Source organism: Ascaphus truei, chromosome 20 (genome assembly GCF_040206685.1).
Source record: "Ascaphus truei isolate aAscTru1 chromosome 20, aAscTru1.hap1, whole genome shotgun sequence".
NCBI classification, from domain to species: Eukaryota; Metazoa; Chordata; class Amphibia; order Anura; family Ascaphidae; genus Ascaphus; species Ascaphus truei.
Window position 1 is genome coordinate 7537959 of NC_134502.1, and position 16151 is coordinate 7554109.

Here is a 16151-nt window from a genome sequence, read left to right on the forward strand (position 1 = left end):
TGATGGGTCTATTCTTTGTGTGTCTGTGTATGTATGGAAAATTGATAGACTGACCCCGTGTGTGCGTGTGTGTGTGTGTGTGTGTGCGTGCGTGCGTGCGTGTGTGTGTGTGTGACACTGAGCATGTGTGTCTGTGAGTATGGGACATAATAAACTGTGTGTGTGTGTGTGTGTGTGTGTGTGTGCGTGCGTGTGTGTGTGTGTGTGTGTGTGTGTGTGTGTGTGTGTGTGTGTGTGTGACACTAACACACAGTTTGTGGCATGTCCTCCTCTCGCTCTAGGTTTGAATCCCAGAGATATCAGAACATGCGAGCGATGATATTTGCTATAGAGGAGATTAACTCAAACCCTGACCTCCTCCCCAACATCACTCTGGGCTTCCAGATACTTGACTCCTGCGTTGCCATGAGACGGGTGGCAGAGGGGACACTTCGGATGCTGTCGGGAGGACAAAGAAGCGTCCCCAATTACCAGTGTCACAAAGGGCCACCTCTAGCAGGTGTCATTGGGGATTCTGCATCGACACGCTCCATATTAATGGCCCACATATTGGGACTGTACAGATACCCGCAGGTAAGAGCACAGAGTGTGTTTTGAAAATAGACAGTTTTGAATTAAGAGGGCATATGAGCATTGTATTTTTAAAACATCTGATGTTACTTTTTCCTGAGTACAGAGCTCTCAAAATCTCACAACTCTCTTCTTCATGGGTACAAATCTTTCCAGGAAATATAGGTACTGTATAGTCTATTTTCCATTTGTAAGCCCTGGTCATGTCTCTGTCTATCTGTATGTATGTATGTATGTATGTATGTATGTATGTCATTATTTATATAGCACCATTAATGTACATACCACTTCACAGTAGTAATACATGTGACAACCATATAAATAACAAATAATACAAATAACAGATCATGGAAATAAGTGCTTCAGACATAAAAGTAACATTTCGGAAGAGGAGTCCCTGCTCCGAAGAGCTTACAATCTAATTGGTAGGTTGGAAGAGACAGTAGGAGGGAGTTCTGGTAAGTGCATCTGCAGGGGGCCAAGCTTTATATATCCTGTGTATAGTGTTAGCCACGGTGCTACTCATATGCTTCTTTAAGCAAATGTGTTTTAGGAGGGTCTTAAAGGTGGATAGAGAGGGTGCTAGTCGGGTACTGAGGGGAAGGGCATTCCAGAGGTGTGGGGTAGTCAGTGAGAAAGGTTTAAGGCAGAAGAGGGCTTTAGATACAAAGGGGGTAGAAAGAAGACATCCTTGAGAGGAACGCTAGAGTCTGGATGGTGCATAACGAGAAATTAGGGCTGAGATGTAAGGAGGGGCAGAAGAGTGTAAAGCTTTAAAAGTGAGGAGAAGAATGGAGTGTGAGATGCGGGATTTGATCGGAAGCCAGGAGAGGGATTTCATGAGGGGAGATGCTGAGACAGATCTAGGAAAGAGTAGAGTGATTCTGGCAGCAGCGTTTAGGATAGATTGTAGGGGAGACAGGTGAGAGGCAGGATGGCCGGACAGCAGGAGGTTACAGTAATCAAGACGGGAGAGAATGAGGGCCTGAGTCAGAGTTTTAGCAGTCGAGCAACAGAGGAAAGGGCGTATCTTTGTAATATTGCTGTCAGGGTCGGGTTTTGGCCCAGCCTTCGTGTGGCATCACGCGGCCTCGCGACTGACGTGAGCCAGGTATCACCAACGCGCAAGCGCCGCACACCATGGAGAGAGAAACCAGCAGGTATTGACTCCAGGCTCCACCCCTGTGATGAGCCCCTTAGTAACGCGGGCGACGCACGTCGCGCACTACCCGCACACGCATGCCATGCGGGCACAAACAATGAGAGAATCCTCATCAGCTGTTCCTAACCTGCTGCAAATGTAATCCCAGCCTATCAAAGAGGAGTCGAGTGTGACCCCTAGGCAGTGTGCTTGCGTTATTGGGTTAATGATAGTACTTCTAACAGTAATATGGAAGGAGGTAGTAGGGCCAGGTTTGGGAGGAAGTATGAGGAGCTCTATTTTGCCATGTTAAGTTTAAGTCGGCCGAGAGCCATCCAGGATGATATCGCAGAGAACCATTCAGAATTTTTAGCCTGTACAGCAAGTGTAAGGTCAGGGGTTAAAAAGTAAATTTGTGTGTCGTCAGCATAGCGGTGATATTTAAACCCAAGAGATGTGATTAGGTCACCTAGAGACAGTGTGTAAAGAGAAAAGAGAAGAGGTCCTAGGACAGAGCCCATGGGTACCCCCACAGAGAGATCAATAGAGGAGGAGGAGGAGGTGTTACCAGAAGAGACACTGAAAGTACGATGGGAGAAGTAAGAAGAGATCCAGGATACAGCTTGGTTACGAATACCAAGAGTGTGGAGAATGTGAAGGAGAAGAGGGTGGCCCACGTTGTCAAATGCTGCAGAGAGTTCGAGTAATATGAGCAGAGTGTAATGACCTCTGTCTTTGGCAGCGTGGAGGTCATTACAGGCATACCCCGCTTTAAGTACACTCACTTTAAGTACACTCGCGAGTAAGTACATATTGCCCAATAGGCAAACAGCAGCTCACGCATGCGCCTGTCATCACGTCCTGAACAGCAATACCGGCTCCCTACCTGTACCGAAGCTCTGCACAAGCGGGGAGACTATAGAGCCTGTTACAAATGCGTTATTTACATCAGTTATGCACGTATAGGACGATTGCCTTACAGTACATGCATCGATAAGTGGGAAAAGGTAGTGCTTCACTTTAAGTACATTTTCGCTTTACATACATACTCTGGTCCCATTGCGTACGTTAATGCGGGGTATGCCTGTAGTTATTTTAGTGAGGGCTGTTTCAGTCAAGTGATCAGTGAAAAAGTCAGATTGTAGAGGGTTTAGGAGAGAACAGGTGTTGAGAAAGTGGAGCAAGTGAGAGAATACAAGACGTTCAAGGAGTTTAGAGGAAAAAGGCATAAGGGAGACAGGTCGATAATTAGAAAGACAAGTAGGGTCAAGTTAGCTGTTTCTGAGTTATTATATAACTGTTGTATGTTTGAAGGAGCAGGGAAAGGTACCAGAGTAGAGGGAGGAGTTAAAAATGTGTGTGAGCATAGGGATTATAGTAGGAGTAAGAGGTTTTAGGAAATGGGGAGGAATGGTGTCAAGCGGGCAAGTGGTAGAGAGAGAAGAAGAGATAAGCAGTGACACATCCTCTGAGACAGCAGAAAAATAGTCAAGGAAGGCAGGAGGAGAGTTAGGAAGAGGTGTAGGATTGGAGGAGGAAATAGAGGGGATGTATGGATTCCACCTTTTCCTTAAAATAGTCAGCAAAGCCCTGAGGTGAGATCGAGGAAGAAGAAGCATCTGAGGGTGGTTCGAGTAGAGCGTCAGACAGAGAAGAGTTGGCATGGGTTAGACTTGTGTGTGTTGATTATTGAAGAAAAGTAGGTTTGTCAAGCCTGAGAAAGGGCAGAGTTGAAACAGGACAGCATACATTTGTAGTGAAGGAAGTCTGCAAAAGTGTGAGATTTTCTACAGAGACGTTCAGAGGAACGAGTGGAGGAACTCAGAATGTATCTGTCTTTCTCTCCTCTCCTTCCTTTGTCAGTGCCCTCTCTGTCACCTATCCCACATCTCATATCAGGGGAACACAGGGTGAATTACCAATGGAGAACACAGGAGGAACACAGAGCCAGAGGAGTAGTGGGTACTTGAGGGAGAGAGAGGAGGCAGATGGTGCAGGAGGAGAGAGAGAGACGAGGCCAGGGAGGAATAAGGAGAGAGAGCAGCAGGGGGTGCCGGAGGAGAGAGAGGGAGGAGTCAGGTGTGCATGAGGAGAGAGAGAAGAGGCAGAGGGCGGATGAGGAGAGAGTAGGCTGGAGGTGCATGTGGAGAGAGAAGAGCATGAGGTGCAGGAGGAGAGAGAAAGGAGTAAGGAGGACAGAGAGGAGACAAGGGGTGCAAGAGGAGAGAGAAGAGCATGGGGTGCAGGAGGAGTGAGAGAGAGGAGCAGGGGTGCAGGAGGACAGAGACAAGGCAGGGGGAGAAGGAGGTGAGATAGAAGGCAGGGGTGCTGGAGGGGAGAGATGAGCAGGGGGCGCAGGAGAAGGAGAGATGAGAAAAGGGGTGCAGGAGACATGAGAGGATCAGGTGGTGCAGGAGGAGAGAAAGTTGGCATGGATTGCATGAGGAGAGAGAAAGGAGGCAAGGGGTGCATGAGGGAAAGAGAATCAGGGGAAGAGAGGTGCAGGGGTTGAGAGGAGAAAAGGGGTGCAGGGGGAGAGGGGCGGTGGGTGCAGGGGGAGAGAGAATCAGGGGGTGTAGGGTGAGATAGAAGCAGGGGGTGCAGGGGGAGAGAGAGAAGGCAGGGTGTTCATGAGGAGAGAGAGAGGATGCACGGGTGCATGAGGAGAGAGAGGAGGCAGGTGGGGCAGGGGGAGAGAGAGGATGTGGGGTATGCAGAAGGACAGAGAAGAGGCAGGGGGTGCAGTTGAAGAGAGAGAGGAGCAGGAGGTCCAGGAGGAGAGAGAGAGAGAGGTGCAGGAGGTGCTGGAGGAGAGAGGAGTAGGTGTGCAGGGGGAGAGAGGGAGGAGACAAGGGGTGCAGGAGGAGAGAGACAAGGCAGGGGGTGAAGGAGGATAGAGATGAGCAGGGGTGCAGGAGGAGAGAGAGGAGCAGGGAGTGCAGGAGGAGAGAGAAGAGGCAGGGGGAGAGAGAGGAGGAGGTGTGCAGAAGTAGAGAGAGGAGGCAGGAGATGCAGGAGGAGAGAGAGAGGAGGAAGGGTGCAGGAGGAGAGAGGGGAAGCAGGAGGTGCAGGAGGAGAGAGAGGAGGAAGGGGGTGCAGGAGGAGAGAGGAGGCCTGGGTAAAGGAGGAGAGAGGGGAGGAAGGGGGCCGAAGGAGAGAGAGAAGGCAGTGGGTGCATGAGGAAAGAGAGAAGGCAGTGGGTGCATGAGGAGAGAGAGGAGGAAGTGGGTGCAGGAGGAGAAAGGAGGGACAGGCTAAAATGCCTAATGTGGAATTAGATTGTAATTGATTTGACATTGGATTAATTGATTGATGGTAATTTATTTGTTTACTTGCTTTGTTTTTATTTAATGATTGTTTGGATGGAATTCTATCTTGTTTGGAATAGTTTATTTGATTTTGAGCATTGCTTGGCATAGTGTACATGATGAACAGATTATTTGCATGATGTACACATTGTAAAATTCAATGTTTTATTGCCATTTGTTATATATTGATTTGGATATGTGCTGTGTTTTCTTGGGAGATGAGATTTATTTTCTTTTGCAATGTGCTATTTTTTTTTTAATTTGGCTGTGATGTTTTCATTTGGAGATGTGATATTTTTATTTGTGCATGTATATCCTTGCATTCATGTGTATGCTGTGTTTAAAAGCTGTGTGAATAACTATACAGTACATTAGCTTAAATTGGCTCCATGTGAATGGATATTACAGGAAAAAGGTGACACATTGTGTGCTCATTTGCATGTCATTTCCCAGAATCCCTTGCTGCAGTGGGAGCACTGTATGCGAGGTGATAATGGTTAAAAGGTTGGGTTGCAGACCTGTCTAAGCCATGTTAATGTGCTCACAAGTGATATTCGTTATTGGCTATATGCTAACGGTGGAGGTTTTCTGTCGTCTTTTTCACCCACCATAACTTAAAGTGTGTGCGTGCATGTGCGTGTGTACTGTATAAAAGTTTGTTTGTGTGTGCGTTTGTGCGGTTGCTCATTGGTTGTGGTGCCTCACGTGCTTGGCGGCGGCTCATGCTGTGATTGGTCTGCGGGGTGGAGTGACATCAGAAACATGGCTAACACACGCCCTCACCCTCACAGCCTCCTCACACCGTGCGAGAGCCACACGCCACGTCCTGAGCCTCACTGCGCGTCACATTCAGCCGCCCCGCCGCCTCACACCCTCCACCCTCCCGCGTCCACCCCCAGGCTCCCCACGTCACTGTCACCCACCCAATCACTGTCTCCCACCCAGTCACTGTCTCCCACCCACCCAGTCACTGTCTCCCACCCAGTCACTGTCTCACCCAGTCAGTATCTCCCACCCAGTTACTGTCATTCACCCACCCACCCACTGTCTCCCAGTCACAAAGTCAGTGTCTCCCAACCACCCAGTCAGTGTCTCCCACCCACCAGTCAGTATCTCCCACCCACCCAGTCACTGTCTCCCAGTCACCAAGTCACTGTCTCCCACCCACCCAGTTACTGTCTCCCACCCACCCAGTCACTGCCACCCAGTCACTCTCTCCCATTCACCCACCCACCGTCATTCACCCACCCACCCACAGTCAACATTGACCCACCAACCATCATTCACCCACCCACTGTCATTCACCTACCCACTGTCATTCACCCACCCACCCACCCACTGTCATTCACCCACCCACTGTCATTCACCCACCCACCCACTGTCATTCACCCACCGTCATTCACCCACCCACCATCATTCACCCACCCACCCACTGTCACCCAGTCACTCTCACCCAGTCAGTCTCCCACCCACCCAGTCACTATCACCCACCTACTCACTGTTACCCAGTCACTGTTACCCAGTCACGCTTACCAAGTCACTGTCACCCCGTCACTGTCTCCCAGTCACTGTCACCCAGTCACTGTCACCCAGTCACTGTCACCCACCCAGTCACTGTCACCCACTCACCCAGTCACTGTCACCCAGTCACTGTCTCCCACCAACCCAGTCAGTTTCTCCCGCTCACCCAGTCAGTGTCTCCCACTCACCCAGTCACTGTCTCCCACTCACCCAGTCAGTGTCTCCCACCCACCCAGTCACTGTCTCCCACCTACCCAGTCACTGTCTCCCACCCAATCACTATCACTCACCCAGTCACTATCACCCACCCAGTCACTGTCACCCACCCAGTCACTGTCACCCAGTCACTGTCTCCCACCAACCCAGTCACTGTCACCCAGTCACTGTCACCCACCCACCCAGTCACTGTCACCCAGTCACTGTCTCCCACCAACCCAGTCAGTTTCTCCCGCTCACCCAGTCAGTGTCTCCCACTCACCCAGTCACTGTCTCCCACTCACCCAGTCAGTGTCTCCCACCCACTCAGTCACTGTCTCCCACCCACCCAGTCACTGTCTCCCACCCACCCAGTCACTGTCTCCCACCCAGTCACTGCCTCCCACCCAATCACTATCACCCACCCAGTCACTGTCACCCACCCACCCAGTCACTGTCTCCCACCCACCCAGTCACTGTCTCACCCAGTCAGTAGACCACCCACCCAGTCAGTAACCCACCCACCCAGTTACTAAAGTCACTAACCCACCAACCCAGGCACTAATCCACTCACCCTCCCAGTCACTAACCCACCCATCTAGTCACTAACCCACCCCAACCACCCAGTCACTAACTCCCTCCCACTAACCCACCCAGTCACTAAAATCCAGTCACTAATCCACCCAGTCACTAAAAGTCACTAACCCAAGCCACTAAAAGCCACTAAGCCAACCCAGTCACTAAACCCACACAGTCACTAACCCAACCCAGTCATTATAGTCACTAAAGTAACTAACCCACCCATCCAGTCACTAAAAGTCACCCACCCAGTCACTAACCTACCCAGTCACTAACAAAAACCCACTTAGTCACACACCCACCCACCTAGTCACTAATGTCTTTAAAGTCACTAAAACCCAATCACTAACCCAAGTCACTAAAGTCACTAACCCAACCACCCACCCACTCTCCCACCCAGTCACTGAAAGTCACTAACCCACCCACCAACCCACCCAGTCACAAACCCAGCCACCCAGTCACTAACACACCCACCCACCCACTAACTCACCCACACAGTCACTAAAACACCCAACCAGTCACTCAGTCACCCACCCAATCAGTCACTCAGTCACCCACCCACTCAGTTACCCACCCACTCAGTCACCCACCCAGTCACTCACCCACCCAGTCACTCAGTCACTCAGTCACCCACCCACTTAGTCACTCAGTCACCCACTCAGTTACTCAGTCACCCAACCACTCAGTCACTCAGTCACCCACCCACTCAGTCACTCAGTCACCCACCCACTCAGTCACCCACCCTCTCAGTCACCCACCCAGTCACTAGCCCACACAGTCACTAACCCAACTCAGTCATTATAGTCACTAAAGTCACTAACCCACCCATCCAGTCACTAAAAGTCACCCACCCAGTCACTAACCCACCCAGTCACTAACAAAAACCCACTGAGTCACACACACACCCACCTAGTCACTAATGTCTTTAAAATCACTAAAACCCAATCACTAACCCAAGTCACTAACCCACTCACCCAGTCACTAAAGTCACTAACCCAACCACCCTCCCACCCAGTCACTGACCCATCCAACCACCCAGTCAATAACCACCCACCCAGTCAATAACCACCCACCAACCCACCAGTCACTAACCCAACCACCAACACACCCAGTCACTAACCCACCCACACACCCAGTTACTAACCAAGCCACCCAGTCACTAACACACCCACCCACTAACCCACCCACACAGTCACTAACACTGTCACTCAGTCACCCACCCAATCAGTCACCCACCCACCCAGTCACCCACCCACTCAGTCACCCACCCAGTCACTCAGTCACCCACCCACTCAGTCAGTCACCCAGTCACCCACCCACCAACTCAGTCACCCACCTTCTCAGTCACCCACCCAGTCTCTCACCCATTCAGTCACTCACCCACCCAGTCACTCACCCTCTCAGTCACTCAGTCACCCACCCACTCAGTCACTCACCCACTCAGTCACTCACCCAATCACTCAGTCACCCACCCACTCAGTTACTCAGTCAACCACCCACTCAGTCACTCAGTCACCCACCCACTTAGTCACTCAGTCACCCACTCAATCACCCACCCACTCAGTCACCCACTCAGTCACCCACCCACTCACTCAGTCACCCACCAAACCCACCCAGTCACAGTCATCCACCCACCCAGTCACTGTCACCCACCCCCACAGTCACTGTCAAGTCACTGTCACCCACTCAGTCACCCAGGCATGCAGTCACCTGTCTTTTGTTCAAAATATAAAAATAAATAGGTTGCATTGTAATGGTTTTTTCTGTATCACAATAAAGGAACAGTTCAGTAAAAGTTGCGAGCTAAAAAATATTTTTTCGTGGTTGGTGCGCTATGGGTTCGGGGGTTGCCCTGCTCCATTCATTTGTCCGGGGCCCCATGATTTCTGTTGGCGGCCCTGCTCCCACCCGCCACCGCGGCGGACAGCCCGCCCCACAGTAAGTCAGCTGCCACCACCCAACCCCGTCACACACCACACCGAAAGTCAGCCGCCGCAGAGATAACCGCAGCGCCCCGCTGCCTCCCCTCACTAACCCCCCCGCCTGTACCCGCAGTGAGCCACCGCTACACAACCCTCCCGCCCCCCCTGTGAGCCACCACTGAACTGCTCTGAAGGGGGGGAATCACAACCCTCATGCCCCCCCAGTGAGCCGCCGCCGGTGAGCTCTAAAGGGGGGGGAATCATTACCCTCTCGCTCACCCCCCCAGTGAGCCACCACTGCTGAGCTCTGAATGGGGGATTACAACCCATAGAGAGACGCCACCACCTAGCTGTGAAGGGGGGGAGTCCCAACCCTCCTGCCCGACCCCCCAGTCACCCGCCACCGCCGAGCTCTGAAGGGGGTGGGAATTGGACATGTGAAGGGGGGAACCGAGCCATGACTGAGAGGGTGAAATCAGAGCTGTGAAGGGGGGAAATTGAGCTGTGAAGGGGGGGGGGGGGCAGAGATGTGAAAGGGGGGAATTGGACATGTGAACGTGGGGGGTAGGGAGGAATAAAGCTGTGAAGGGTGGGGAGAAGAGATAGGGGGGGAGCGGAGAGAGAGGGGGAGCGGGAAAACTAAATCCCGGGCAATGCTGTGTATATCAGCTAGTATACAGTATATTGTGACATTTTGTAGCTCTGACGTCTGTCTGGGTTCTTCCCGACACAGTCTTCTAGGGTTAATTATACAACAAACAGGATCATGCAAAGTATTACGTTGCTTAACTCAGGCTTCTGCCTGCTTTATTTTCATCCAAATAAGGGACTGCAGCTTTAACATGTGCAGGCAGGAGGCACTCAGACATTAACCTTCAGCGGTTTACTCATATCAGTGTTATAGCATTTCACACAGTGTCATTTTTAAGAACCAAACCAAATCAAATAAACAAAATCCTATCCCATTCAGGGATCTAACTACACAGCAGAATCAGCCTTTCTAACTGCTGCTGGGCCAACCTGGTTCCCCAGTTTAAAACAATACCCTCTCATTTAGAGTCACTAGATAAAGCATACAGTCTTTTGATACGGCAATAAACATGTGTTTGTCTTATCTGTTCGTGGTGGGAACTCGGTCCCAAGTGTCCGGGCAAATACTCTGGTACTGTGTTACTTGAAGTGGCCGTCCACCCCGAACTGGATGCAGGGGAGCAGCGACACCCCCAGCCCCCAGGCTCTAAGAAGAGAGACTGAAATGCAAACCTCTCTGCTCTAAATACCTGTGCTAGTGATTAGGAGAGCAGGTGAGGGAGAACTAGACACATTGTAATCTGTGGTCTGGATTTTCCATCCACCAGCCTGAGTTAATGTGAAGCTGTGGAATGGATCATTTTGCACAATTCCTGCAGTTTCTGACCTAAAACGGGGCAGAAAGCTGCATAACATCTTTGGACTATGTCACAATATATATATATAGGCATGATGAAGCCACTGTACAAATAAATGGGTGATGGGTGGGTATCGGGGCAGGGTGGCTTAACCCCTTAATTACTTTTGCGGTAATTACTTAATTAACCGATAAGGTGATTAAGGGGTTGGGTTATACCAGAATTTATTTGCAATGTATTCTTGTGGCAACGGAGGACAGAAGGACTTTGCTGGTGGAGGTGCTTCATATTGCTGAGGTAAGTAGAACTGTATTTATTTTATTATGCTAGTTAATGTGTTTAATAATGGACTAATAATCTATTATTCATATCTGTACTGCATGTGTTGGTGGTGGTGGTGGTGGTGTGGGGGGGGGGTATTGATTTATTTAGATGTAGGGGCATGTTTTATTTTTTGACATACAGGGTTGGTACCTTAGGTTTGTGGGAACCTCTGGAGATCACCTGAGGACCCCCGGATGCTCACGGGTCCGACCCACACACAGGAGACACCTGCGGGGAAGAACCGGGTGCCCCACAGCTGCGGGGGCCCTGCAGACCTGCAGGGACCACCCGAGTGCCCCAGACCCCCATGGGAACCATCCAAGGGCCTTAGAAACCTGTGGGGCTGACCCAGGGACCCCCAGAAACCCGCGGGCCCACATGTGGACCCCATTTGGGGCCCACGGTGAACCGCAGGGACCACCTGGAGGCCCACGGTGCCTGGTGGCAGGGCCGCCAACAGGGGGGGACAAAGGATACTGGCGGCCTGAGCCCCATGAGTCAGGGGGGCTCAGCCGGCCAGGCACCCTGCTTGGCCGGGAACCAGTTAATTACATTTTTTTCTTAATTGAACAAAATGGCGGCGATTCCCGTGGTCCTGGCATGCATGCGCAGGGTATACAGGTTGTCGTAGGCCCGCTGCCTGTGGGCCCAGTGCCTGTTCCCCCCAGAAACACAGCCGCCCTGCTCCCCACGTGAGACGGATGGGGAAGCGCCAACACCAGCCCCTCTGCTTCCCATCCCCTCTGCTCCCCAGCCCCTCTGCTCCCCAGCCCCTCTGCTCCCCACGTGGAATGGAGGGGGAAGCGCCAACACCAGCCCTTCCGGTCCCAAACCCCTCCGCTCCCCACTTGGGATGGAGGGGGAAGCGCCAACACCAGCCCCGCGCAACCCAGCCCGGTCCCAAATTGATATGGAGGGGGAAGCGCCAACCCAGCTTCCCCTTGCGCCTCCTACCCCAGCACACCTCACCTCCCAAGCCACCCACCTCCTGCGCTCCCCTACTGCCCCTGGCAGCTGCTGGGGATGTCGGGGGAAGGCGGGGGAAGCATCTGGCGGCAAGGAAGCAGCACCCACCAGTAAAGGTAAGTCTCTCAACCAACCAACATTGTCGCCCAGTCACCCACCCAGTCACTGTCACCCACCCACTCACTCTCTCACCCACATAGTCACTCACCCACCCACCCACTCACTTACCCAGTCACTCACTCACCCAGTCACTCACTCACCCACCCAGTCACTCACTCACCTGCCCAGTCACTCACTCACCCACCCAGTCACTCACCCAGTCATTCACTCACCCACCCAATCACTCACCCACCCACCAAGTCACTCACCTGCACAGTCACTCACTCACCCACCCAGTTACTCACCCAGTCACTCACTCACCCAGTCACTCACTCACTCACCCACCCACCCACTCACTCACTCACCCACACAGTCACTTACTCACCCACCTAGTCACCCAGGCAGGCAGTCACCTATCTTTTGTTGAAAATATAAAAATAAAAAGGTTGCATTGTAATGTTTTTTTCTGTATCACAATAAGAAAACAGTTAAGTAAAAGTTGCGCGCTAAAAAATATTTTTTCGTGGTAGGTGCGCTATGGGTTCGGGGGGGTGCGCTATGGGGGCGGGGGGGGCTTGTTCCTTTCATTTGTCCTGTGCCCCATGATTTCTGTTGGCGGCCCTGCCTGGCGGGGACCACCAAGTGGCCTCCAGACCCTGGGTACTGGTGCACTGTGGGGCCTGTGGACACCCGTTAGGACCCCCGGGGACTCTCGTGGGCCTGGGGTATTAAGCCTGTATGTCAAATAATAAATCATGTTTTATGGGGGGGCACAGGGGGTGGGTGGGTTATGTATTGTTTAAAAAATACAGTAATTTTTATTGTGGGGCGGTGTATTATTTTTATTGTGGGTAGTGGGTAGACGACGAGACAACATCGGTTGGGATCTACCATGGGGTTTTAGCGATTGACAGATGAAGATAGAAGATAAAGAAGATCAAGAAATGGTGACAGATGAAGATAGAAGAAGGTGATTAAAGAAAGAAGAAAGAAGATTTGGGTACGTGATCCGGATCTTCATGGCGGATGGCATCGGATGCTGTTTGTGGCCTTCGCGGTATGTGAGCTTCCTGTTTCCCCGGGAGTCGGAGGACAAGCGCTTCTAATGGTAAGTAATATATTGCATGTTTGTAAATGTCTTTTTTTAGAGGTTTTTACCTTGGGTGTGTTTATTTTAATTTTTGAATATTGACTGATAATCTATTAATCTGTACCACTTTAGAGTACAGATCAAAATATTATTAGGACAATATTTGGGGGGCATTTCTGGCTTTGTATTGCTGCTTTTTTTGTGTGCAATTTTTAGTTTATTATGTTGATGTAATTGTTTGGTATTTTTCATCTTGATTGAAATAAAATGTTGGCGATTGTTTTTCTTTTTTTTTTTTTTTTTTTATAACTTGTATTTTATTATACATAAATGCATGATATACATAAAAAAAAGACATCAGGTGCATATTTAGCATATCATATACAATAACAAAAGCATAATAAACTCACGTAGTTTTTCGAGCCCTACTTAACCACGTGAGTGGGAATCGTCATGTGTAAGGTACTGGGGTAAATAATAATATATAAACAAAAAAAAAAAAAAAAACCAAGGGGTGGGGGGTGGGGGGTGGGGGGGAGGAGAGGGGGAAGGTGTATCCAAGGACAAGAATAAGAATACATCTGGGGAACACCAGGACAGCGTGAGGACTATGTATCAACTAGTGAGGCTTTTCTGTAGAATAAGTGATTGGGCGTAAGGAGTATGAGGTTCTAGGTGTGGGGTTGGTTCTCATGCCCCCAAAGGAGAACGCATTTATTACTATTATAGCCAAATTGTGTTACGCTCTACCCCAGGGATGTCTGTTTGGGCAAGCCAGGGGGCCCAAACTTTTAGATAATTGTCACCAGTGTCATTAACTAAGCTCGTTAACTTTTCCATCTGGCAGATAAACCAAATACGATTCCGAATCTTTGGGATAATTGGAATATCGGGGCGTTTCCATAGTGCTGCGATCTCGCACCGCGTAGCTAGAGCAAAATGTGCAATTAGTTTATTGTGTGATTTTGATAGGTTCTTTAGGGGTCTGTTCATGAGAAACAGCCACGGGTCTGGGGGAATAGTGAGATCGAAAACTCTCTGGATCCAATTTCTGATCTTTTCCCATAGCGGGTATATCAGCGGGCAAGACCACAGCATATGTAACAGGTCAGCTGTTCCTCCACATTGTTTAGGGCACAATGGGGAGGACCCTGGTATAAACTTAGATAATTTGAGTGGGGTGAGGTACCATCTCATAAGAACTTTATATGCGTTCTCCTTCAGTGTGGTGCATATAGAACTTTTTGCGGCTCCTAGGAATATAGCCTTCCACTCTTCGTCGTCCAAGGTCTCCCCTAGGTCTCTTTCCCATTGGGTACGGAATGTAGGTGATTGGTGCTTTGAGATTGCAGGCTCGATTACCTCTCTGTATATCGTAGATATGAGTCCCTTAGTGTCGGTTTCTGCCCGACAGAGCTTTTCAAAATTCGCCAATGGGGGGTATGGGGCAAATTTATTATAAAATGATCTGAGCTGGAGGTATTTATGGAATTCAGTGTGGGGGATGTCTTTTTCTAGTCTGATATGGTCAAAAGATTTAATTTTTAGATCATGGCCCTCCAGATCTTTGAGTCTAGTATAGCCTTTTTGTTTCCAAATTGAGTGATTATGACCAATAAGACCCTGTGCAAAGCTAGGATTATTCCAAATGGGTGACATCAGGGAATTTGCTGAAGTAAGTGAGTTTTTTAATCTTGATGCTTCCCAAACAGATAAGGAGTTAGCTATTGAGGTGAGCGGTAAAATAGTGTTTTTCCTTGATGTTTTAGGTAGCCAAATCAAATTGTTAAGCTCTAAAGGGGAGCAAGCCGCATGTTCGAGCTCAACCCATCTTTTTAATTTGGGGTCGGAATGCCATTGTATGACCTGGCATAATTGAGCCGCTTTAAAATATGACAACAGGCAGGGTACCGCTAGGCCACCCGCTAAAATAGGTCTCTTCATAGATAACTTATTTACTCTCGGTTTTTTACCTCCCCAGATAAAATTAGATATTCCAGACTGAAGTGAGAGTATGTCCTTCAGTTTGAGTGGCACAGGTAGTGTCTGGAAGAGGTATAGGATACGGGGAAGTAGATTCATCTTAACGCTGTGAATCCTTCCGATCCAAGAAATCTTCTTGGAAGACCATCTGATTAGGTCTTGTTTTAGAGTCCAGATCAGTTTGGGATAATTTGCTTTATAGATGCTTTTTGCATCTTTGGTGATATAGGTCCCCAAATATTTTATCGAGTTCTTTTGCCAGTTAAAATTGAAATTTAGTTTCAGTAATTTCTCTGTATGTCTAGGGAGGTTGATATTCAGAGCTTCAGATTTGAATTGGTTAATCTTGAAACCTGAGACCTTGGAGAATTTATCTAGTAGGTCAAACAGGTTAGGTAATGACGTAAGGGGTTTGGAGATAATTAATAGGATATCATCAGCATAGAGGGCCGCTTTATGTGATTGGGAGTAAACGTTTAACCCTGAGATATCCGGGCTATCTCGAACTCGTGCCGCGAGGGGTTCAATACATAGGGCGAACAGGAGCGGAGATAAAGGGCATCCCTGTCTTGTGCCACTCTGGATTTGAAATGGGACCGAGGGGAAGCCCTGATGTATGACCCTGGCGGTTGGGCCTGAGTATAGTGACATAATCGCTCTACTCACCCGATTTCCGAAGCCAAATGCCGCGAGCGTCTCTTTTAAGTATGGCCAGTCTATCCTATCAAAAGCTTTTTCTGCATCCAGACTTAATAGCATGCTTTGTGTGTTATTTTTGTTAGCCAATTCCAACAGATCAATAAATCGTCGGGTGTTATCCGCTGCCTGCCTCCCCTTAACAAAACCGACCTGATCTGGGTGTATTAGTCTGGGTAGGATGTGACTTAATCGGTTGGCCAATAATTTCGCATATATTTTGATATCGGTATTAATTAGAGATATTGGCCTATAGCTTTTACAATTTAGCGGATCCTTGCCAGGTTTATGTATAAGTGATATAGACGCCCGCAGCATGTCCCCAGGAATAGGGGCTCCTGCTAAGATAGCATTAAACATTTGGAGCAG

General features: G+C 49.6%; 1 protein-coding gene across 1 annotated transcript in view; it reads left to right on the forward strand.

Annotated features, from left to right (window-relative positions):
- Positions 1-315: 315 nt before the first annotated feature.
- LOC142471471 (extracellular calcium-sensing receptor-like) overlaps positions 316-16151 on the forward strand; it is a 44551-nt gene continuing 28715 nt past the window's right edge. Inside the window, exon 1 of the mRNA XM_075578268.1 lies at positions 316-573. Coding sequence (XP_075434383.1) covers positions 316-573 — 258 coding nt within the window. The remainder of the gene's footprint in view (positions 574-16151) is intronic.